General features: G+C 39.6%; 1 protein-coding gene across 1 annotated transcript; it reads left to right on the top strand.

Moving 5' to 3' along the window:
- Nucleotides 1–3,084: 3,084 nt before the first annotated feature.
- On the top strand, nt 3,085–4,531 carry LOC129350692 (inactive phospholipase C-like protein 2). The gene is made up of 2 exons (XM_055018011.1): nt 3,085–3,214; nt 3,420–4,531. Exons 1-2 carry the CDS (start codon nt 3,086–3,088, stop codon nt 3,600–3,602), a joined length of 312 nt encoding a protein of 103 aa, XP_054873986.1. The 5' UTR covers nt 3,085; the 3' UTR covers nt 3,603–4,531.
- Nucleotides 4,532–9,725: the final 5,194 nt, after the last annotated feature.

Genomic DNA, 9,725 nt, shown 5'->3' with positions numbered 1-9,725 from the left:
CACACACACACACACACACACACACACACACACACACACACACACACACACACACACACACACACACACACACACACACACACACACACACACACACACACACACACAGTACACTGGCACGTAGGCTTCGAGTTGCCTAGCAACCTGGTGGTAAAGGCTATTTTTCAGGCAACTTATGTAGGTGTGTGTGAATGTGGAGCAGTGGCAACGTATGTGTGTGCAGGTGTGTGTCTGTCTTTGCAGACGTTTAATGACAGTGGGATCGGGTGTGAAGAATTGGTAAATTCTACTTGCATCTAATCTGATCTGTTTACTCTTCTGCATTAGTGTGTGTGTGTGTGTGTGTGTGTGTGTGTGTGTGTGTGCGTGTGTGTTGTCCACCGACTTGGCGTGTTTAACGTCTGGGCTCTCGTTGATGGCCCACAGTGATGTGTGCCCCATGTTAACCCACTTCTGGGTTTCCATGGTAACAGTGGAACAGTGGCCCGGGGCAGCCAGAGGAAGCCAGACACACAACACAACTCATTGCACACACTCTAACTAGCCGCCGGCCCGGCTTCTATGACGCTTTTTTGCTTTCTTTCTGCATCTTTCTTCATCTATCGCTCAGATTTTTTCATCCACTGTTTACATCATTCCTTTTTTTCATTGCTCATGTTATGTCTTTTTTTCTGTGGTATCTGTAGTTTGGCCAAAAAGTTTCTCAAAGATTACACGTTTTGACTTCCTCCCCACGTGTCTCATAGTATGGGGTTTGTAAAGATCCATTCTTGACTCCGGTCTCAGTTAGGTGAGATTATCTGGAAGTATACAACAGCGTTTACTGATATGTACAAAGACTGACCTCGACACTGTCGACTGTACAGCATCTACCTCTAGTGGAGGTTCATGAAGACAGGAGAAAAGTCAAGTTCATGTAGTGGTGCTGGAGTAAAGCCTGCAGCTGGAGGATAGAAACTCTCTGACTAATCGGCTTACAGAACTCAAGCGGAAACATCATTGGGCAAATATGATGACTTCACAATTTGTGAAAGTAGGGACTTGGACAGCATGAGAAAGGAAAAGTGACTAAGAAGTCAACAGTGGGAAGAAATTGTAGAAATGAACCAATAGAGAAAAATAAAGGCAAGCGATGACGGAATACCTGAACTTTATTCAATGTCTCTTCTTTCATTAGCCAGTGGGAGCCAAGCTGTACTGATACAATCGGACATTCAGAACATTGCTAGCGTTGATGAATACCGCAGGAACAGTGATTCACTCTTCATTTTCTGACCACACACATATCAGTAACGGCAGGAGTCTTGCATGAGGCTCCCATTTAACAGTGTTGCTCACCTCCAGTTCACGCTTCAGTGTATACAGATCATCCTCAGGCTGTTTTTGCAGCCATGGCTTCATGCAAATAGATTTTTTTTTTGTTTGGTTTCTCCTAAGCTTACAGTGCACACAAGTTTGATTGACATTCTCTCTGAGGTCGGCTAAGAAAGCAACAATGAGCACACTGTTGTGTTCGTGGTGCTGGTAGTTGTCAAATCGTGCAGTATGTGGGCTTTAAAACACGACAGAGACAAGACCAGAGCATTCATAGATCAATCATCCCAGTGTTCCTGGTTGCTTGTGCTGTAACTCTTAACAGAAAGTGCTGTGAGGGGGCAGCGCTAAGTTTTTTTAATGAGAAAAGACAGCATGTCACAGCTTTAACGATAAATTATGCGTAGTCACATCTTAGAGAAAGTCAGAATAACACAATATGTTGTAATATTTTGTATTATTTTGAATACAGCTCTGTGTGGAAATGGGAGAATAGGACCAAAAAAAAAACACTGCATCAATGGATATTGTTCATCTGGAACACTGAGACAAACGACTGCTAAAATTACAGTATTTTGGGGATAATTCATTTTAATAATAATACTCTAGAGCTATGCAAGGCAGTGGTCTGTGTTAAATGCTAACATACTCACTGTAACAACCTTGCAATGTAATGTTCACTCTCACTACCTTAGGTTTACTTGTTAGCTGAGTTAGTAAGGTAACATTTTACTCAACATCAGACAAGTTGACAAATTATACCAGTTTAATTCCTAAAGAGTTGCTGTAAATGTATATATAAGTATATAAATATATACTTTACATAATAGCATATACAAGAATGTAATGAAACAAAAAGCATATAAAGCATTTAATGCAATTAGAAGAAAATCTTACAAAATAGACATACCAATTAGAAACTAGACTAAAATATTTAACAGTGTAATCTGACCAATCGCCCTCCGTGTTAGTTTGGGGTTCACTCAGTAATCTGGATTTCACTAGATGGAACAAGCATCTCACAGAAGCAGGCACAGTTCTGTAGGTCCATATTAAACATTCAAAGAAAAACACCAACCCACACATAAAGAGTTCAGCTGTTACCCATCGATGATTACAAGTTTAAAAAATAACTTCTACATTGCTCTCCAACTCAGCCAAATTATTACATTAATGAAAGATGCTAATCTGGATTGTTGGAGGAATCAAACCAAAACTCAAGACAAACTTTACTGCTATATATAAACTGGCAGAATAACTTTTTACTGAAGCAGAGACAGATCCTGACCAATTACAGACTCAGTAACAGCAGCCGGGCTTCAGAAAAAGAGGAAAGTCCGTGATCACTGCACGACAGGTGAGGTAGAGACAGAGACGTAATTCCTCTTGAAATGTGACAAATACAGTGACATGAGGCAGGAAAATTTTAAAAAGTCTGACTTGTAAATGCCAAACTTCACAGAACTCGATGTCAATGAAAAACTCTTGTAGGAGACGGACAGACAGCAGACGTAGCTGCACATTATGTGACTGAATGCCACAAGATGAGGGATATATAATTAAAACATCACTGAATATGACAATTATTTTGACATAGCCTATTAGACCACATGACACACACACACAACACACATAGTTACTATTTTTCTTCCGTTTTTTGCCCTACTCTTGCTCCCGTTTATTATGTTATTAATTTCCCCCGTTCTTGATGCCGTGGCACTATTGTTAACCAGATTTTCATGCCAGTAAAGCATATTGAATTGTGTCTGCCATGTGTTTTGTCTCCGTAGCCATGGAGTTTCATGAAAAACTGCAAAGCCTGGCAACGAAGGAGGGGCTGAAAGGTTGCAAGGTCAGCCGAGCGCTGGAGAGTTTCAGCTGGAACATCACCATCCTTAAGGTCAGTAACACACTCACGCTACACACATACGCTCTTAAAACCAGCCTCGGGGGGCGACCACTGCAACGTGCTCTCGCCTCGAGCTAGCTGCTCATCTTTTTTGCGCTTTTTCAACCTTCCCTCCTCCACTTCTGCTCACTGTCTCTACCCTGCAAACCTTTGTCCTCTTTCTACCTACCTTTCTGCCCGTCCTCCTGCTGCTCAGGGCCAGGCCGACCTGCTGAAACACGCCAAGGCAGAAGTCCAGGAGAACATGAAGCAGGTACACGATGCTGCACTGACTGGAAACCTCTCCAAGGAGGGTGTAGGATTGAGAAGAGTCCGCTCCCAAACACGACGAGGCCCGGATGACAAACCCACCGTGAGTGCTAGAGGTCCCTCTGCGTAACGAGAACACGACCTAGCAAATGGGAGAGGACACAGGAGATGATGAATGTAAAAGTCAATGCAGCCACCTGTCGCTGAACACTGTAGAGCTGCAGAAGTCAATGCACTGCTGGGAGGAGATGTAAGAAATGTGATGTCAGGAAGATGAATGTAGTCAGATTTGAAGCCAAGGTTCAGCTGTTTGTACTGTATTAAACTGTAAATACACCAAAATGTTCATTTCCTATGTGCAATGTTTTGAGGTGTGTCATGAAGAGGAAGGAAAAACTGCAATTTTTCAAGCTAAATCTCAGCCAAAACCTTTTGGACGATTGCCATCTTAACATGCTGGTGGCTTTTACTTCACAACAATTGCTAAATTAGAGTGGGTTCCAGGACTTTTTGTCTCCGAATTAAAAGAAACACACCTTGTCAATCAATCTATGGATGTTTAAGGTCTTCTACCATTATTTCGTGGACCAGTGCAGCCTCTATGTCTCTCGCCGGCTTATTTCTATTAAGCATCTTCTGGTCCCGGATTGCTGCTCTGCATCCAGTCAACGTGAGGTCCTTTGTCTTGCTACAAAATCCTCCACTTCACCCTTTAAATATTGTCTTACAAACAGTATTCTATATTTTTGTATTTTCCTGAAACCCCTGTGCTAATTCAGCCACTCTAACCTGCCATAGAAATCAACTCCACAAGTGTAAACGTCTGCCTCTAGGGAACTTACACTGTTACGTTGAAAGTGCTTACTCCGTGTGCAAAACACTGTACAGTATTTTAATATATAATTCTATCCTTTTGCTGTAAGGAGTATTTTACATAAGTTATTGATGCTGAGTGAAAACATTCCAGGTACATAATACTGGTGCAGTAGATGATGCTTGAGCAGCTGTGTAGAAGGTTCCTCAACAGTCAGGATGGAAATAAACTAGTTTTTAAATGACTGATGCTCGTGCGTCTGTTTTTCTGCAAGAGCTTTGCTTTGATGTGCATTCATTCATAGCGACACATGACATGAGTGGTGCATAGTGCTGAGATCACAGCTGGGGACACTCATCTGCTGTATATGAGGAAACAGACCTATGGAGGAAAAAGACTCCAATCAGCTTCCGTTTGTAGCTGTAGGGCTGTATGGTTGAAAGATAATGATCAAAGTCACAGCATCACCTGGCAGAATGAAGTGTTTTAGATGTTTTACTGCATATTTTATTGAACATGAGGGCTGTTTTGTAACTGTTCAGGAGCTTTCAATCATATCAGATGATCTTCATCATTACAGTTGTCATGGAATTGAAAATGTTCAGGTTTCTATTTTCAGCCACGCTGTTGCCGTGAGTACAGATGTTGGAAACACAGACAGAAATAACAGGGACTGTCAAGCAATCTGCTACAGACACTGATTGTATCTCGAGGATGAGTCCTAATGACTTTGGTGATTTTTGAACTTTTGATCTACTGCCAGGCTGGCAAGGCTAGTTTGAGAGAAATATCTCAACAACTGGATGGACTGACCTAACACCACCTCTGGGAAAAAAATCAAGTTTCTTTCACCTTGTTAACATGTCCATATGGTGTTTTATACACTGGAATCTTCATCATCAGCAAAATAAGCAGTTGGGTGGGGATTTTTGTGTCATTCATTTTCAGAATCACTTTCCAGTTTGAACATGTATGACTGAATTGCGTCAGTTTTACAGGTTGACATTATGCAGCACAAAATAGCTCTACATTGTTCAGTCGTAGGTAAGCTGGTGTGCTGAAGCTGCAGTAAGTATACAGAGACATGGGGACTTCATAAATCTACATATTCTAAAGGAGGCACTAGTGTAGAGTTACATCTAAGCCATCTTAAGACAGGAATGAATTATTTGCATGAAAATCTGCGCTGCGCACAAAAAAAAAATCCAACCTAAATTGTAAATAAAATAAACACGTACCAATTCATTCTGTGCTATTTTTCAGTGTGAATCAGTGAGTGACTGGTGACTGGCTGCTGCAGCCAATGATGCGATTCACATACGTATTTACCATAGACTGTATATAGTGGTATTTACGCAGCTAATCAACGTCACGCGTCCTTATGTGCAGCCACCGTTGTTCTCATAGATATGAATGAGTAGATAGGACACGCCCCTTTGAGCTGCGTGCTACAGCGAGGCTAAGCTAGTGGGGGCAAAGTTTCAGTGCATTCCGTTGATGTAGATGGCGTGAAAACGGAAACAACAAGTATGCCGGCTCATTGTGCTGCATACAATTACACACTGCGTCGTACGACTGAGACAAGGAAACTTGGAATGACTTTTCATAGGTAAGAATAGTTTTTGGCTCTTTTTTCATTATGAAATCTTGTTGAGAGCTTCCAGTCTATGAGAGCTAACTAGTTAGCCACTAGCAAAACACTAAGGCGAGCTAGCAGCTTGACAAGCAAATACCAGACGATTAATAGTAGCTGTAGTATAGTTGTACAAGCAGTAGTAGTAATACTAAAAGTACAAGCAGTAGTAGTAGTATAAACAGCTGTTAGAGTCGTAGAAGTAGTATCAGCATTTGTAATAGGATTACAAGTTGTAGTAGCAGTGCCAGTATCAGCAGCAGTAGTGTGTACTACTACTACTACTAGTAGTTGTCACATTGGTATTACTACCACCAATACTACCAATAGTAGTTATAAAGCCTAACTCATGTATATCCAGATTACCATCTATGTTCTTCCTCCAAACCCATTTTATGATTGGGATTACAGGCAGTTCTTTAGGACTGCTCTCAAATAATTGAAATGTTACTAAACAATTTTATACTTACCAAATTAAATAGCTCTGGTCTCCAGTATATTGGCGATTTCGGTTCTTTGTACTTAATTTATTAGCATGATTTCTTTTTAATATGTTGTGTACAGACTTAATTACTTCTCTGCCTACTTTTCTTACTCCATGTAGGTTTCCCAGAGACTATGGGTTGAGGAGGAATTGGAAGTTTGTCGGCTTAGACCTGGTGTCATTCCATCAGTGTTAAACTTCCTGGCTCATCTTGGAAGAGTACGTGCCAGAAAGACCACGACCAAGCAGCCTTGAGATCTTAGGCAGCGTCTCCCTGAGGTGGGTGTCGACGGTGTTCACGGTCAGGTCTGTGGTAATCCCGTCAAAAAACAAAACAGAAAAAAATCTAGATTATAAATCAACATGTAACCAAAGCACTCTGTGTATAACGCCATAGTATAGGATGTAGTTCAGAAAATGTCAAAGTATAGTATACTTTACTCAAGAATAACATAGTATGGCCTGTAGTTCATAGTACAGCATGTTGGCAAGAAAAAAAAACAAAACATAGATTGTTATGTGGTTCAAAAAGCGCAAAATGATAGGATGTTGCCTAAAATTGTGTTGTATGATATGTGGTTCAAAAAATGTCATAGTGCAGTATATTGTCAAAATAGTATGTAATTCAAGAAAACATCAGAGTATAATATGTCATCTAAAAAATGCCATAGAATAATAATTTCATTGCACAAGTAAAAGTATAGTATCTTTTAAAACTGTTCAAATTCTTATATGTTGCTAAAAAAACAAAAAAAAACTAAAACAAAAAAAAGTCACAGTAGTATGTCAATTAGAAAAGCCTATAGTATAGCGTGTCACCCAACAAACATCATAGTATAGCATGTCGCTCTAAAAACGTCACAGTATAGCCTTTAGTCCACAGCTGTCAGTAGGTGAGGAGCAACACAAAAACAGTCCAAACGCTGGTTTCCAGAGGGTTAGACGAGAATTTATTTGAAAGAGTAAGTTTACAACAACACAACATGTGAGGGGGTTAAAAACAAATGGGTGTTAGTAAAATAAAAATAAATAAACAGAACTAAAAGTGAACTTCATGTTGACATTGATGGGCATTCCAACCAGGAACAAAGTAAAAGATAATCAATACAAAAAAAAACCTCTTCCTGTTCACCTCTTAAAACCCCAAAACACACTGCAGTAGCACCCTAAACTAAAACTACCAATGGGTTTCCTGTTTTCCTTTCTGAACAATTCAAAGGTTCCTCTCTATCTACCTACACATCCACCAACCACTGGAACACATCTCCAAAGTTCTGCCGGGCCAGCTCAGCTTCCCCTCAGAAGAAGTTCCGCCAGATGAAGGAGCCTTTTGAGAGGCAGCTGGCATCGTGATTGGACTGTACTTTGGTCTGTTCCAATCCAGCTTCAGCTCCAGAGACGGCAGGCGGGACGAGTCAACGGAGGCCGGGTGGACGAAGGCATGCAGCTGAGTACAATCCAGAAAACAACAGAGGAGGAGTGCAGCAGCTCAGGGCCAGAACAACCAGAGTAGCATCGTATGTCTCTTAGAAAACATCATAGTATAGCCTTTGGTATGAAAAAAACGCCATCATATACATCGTATATTGTACAAATAACAAGTCAAAGCAAAGAGACATACATTGTAGAATTGTAGTAATTGTGGGCTGACTGATTTACTGATTATCAGTATTTTATTTTTTACTGATTTATGGTAATAAATACATTTAAAAATGGCGCTACTTTGGCTCTGAACCTTTATCTACCTGTGGTCGCTCTGTCTTCTGGAGTGATTTGATTGGTTATACGTAACAAATAAAACTCCTTTAACTTAACATCTGTAAACAAAACAAAAACGTATCAACAAAGTTTTCTGTTAGAGTTTGTGTTCTTCTAAGTTTAACTCAAGATTTTAAATACTTTCATTTACTGCAAATGAATATCTACTCCATATGTCTCACTAATAATCATTATCAGCCTTAAAAACCCACAAAACACCCCTCTATACTCGACGACACTTAGTACAGGCTGGTTCCCCCTTCTATAAATCTGCTTGGAATCTTCCACTTCCTGTTTGTCAAAGTGGCCTTCTACCTGGACAGGTTTTGTTGGCGCTCATGCAACGAACATTTTGGGTAACTGCACTTTAATATGGATGGATGACACTGAATTAGAGTCTGTTTTAATGAGACTGAGTTAAGATGTGTAGCTCTGTCATTAAATAGGAAATTATTTCTCAGAATTCACAGAGAAAAGTCTGAAATGTTTGCTAGGTTAGCGTCCCACATGTTCTTTGGCTCAGCTAAAGCAAACTCTCTCCAACTTCTGGATCTCTTGAGTTGCTTGTTGTTAAATTATCTTGCTAGAGGTGCTGAAGCTCAGAAAGTCTGAGATGTTTGTTCAAAATAAGCTCATTCTCAAATCTTCTCTGAACTGTCCTCTTTTGTTTTAACTTTCCCTAAACTGAGGAGTTAATGACAGAGCAGCACATCCAGACTCAGTCTCATTTATGTAGAGATTAAACTTCAGTGTCATTCATTGATGTTAAAGTGCAGTTTTTCAAATGTTTGTTGCACATGCTCCCGACCAAACCAGTCCAGGTGGAAGACGATGTGAATAGAAAGCTCCAGAGGATGAATATCACACATTTATGTTGGAAATAAATGTCCTTTAATTAGACAGTGTCATGCAAAAGTTGGATTTCCCTTTGTTGAGTGTTTTGTTGATGTTGGTTTCTAAATGTTTTTTGACACTCGGCCCCAAAGATTAAAACCTTCTACGGCTCACAAGCTGCAACAATTCACACATTATCAACTATCTTTCTGACTAAACTAAGATAAAAAGTGAAAAACTGCCTGATTCCTGCATCATGAATGTAAATCTTTTTGGTTTTTATGACAGTAAACTGAATATATTTGGGCTTGACATTTTATAAACCAAAACAAGAAATGAATTACTGGAGAAAACGACAGATTAATGGACAAAGAAAATGTGTTTTCCAACATATATGGCTGAATTACTCCAACATTACAAGATACATACAATTTTAATTCAATTTTATTTATATAATGCCAATTACAGGTCAAATTGTCTCAAGATGCTTTATTTTTATATTTTTTTGTCATATTTAAAATATGACAAAGTAAGAAATTTTAACCTCTTGACTAATCCAATTATTTAGTTTTTAAGAGACTAATTGACAATTCAAACTTTCTCCACTAAAACTAATAAACATGAGGTCAAATAGAAGGAACAGTTTTAAATACTGCAGTCCCACGACGACAAGAATAAAGTTTCTCAACAAAAACTAAATCTGCTGGTGGATTCCATGAAAGTCCTAATA

Source organism: Amphiprion ocellaris, chromosome 15 (assembly GCF_022539595.1).
Source record: "Amphiprion ocellaris isolate individual 3 ecotype Okinawa chromosome 15, ASM2253959v1, whole genome shotgun sequence".
NCBI classification, from domain to species: Eukaryota; Metazoa; Chordata; class Actinopteri; family Pomacentridae; genus Amphiprion; species Amphiprion ocellaris.
The sequence above is the reverse complement of the archived record's forward strand: the minus strand, read 5'-3'. Positions and strand labels throughout refer to the sequence as shown.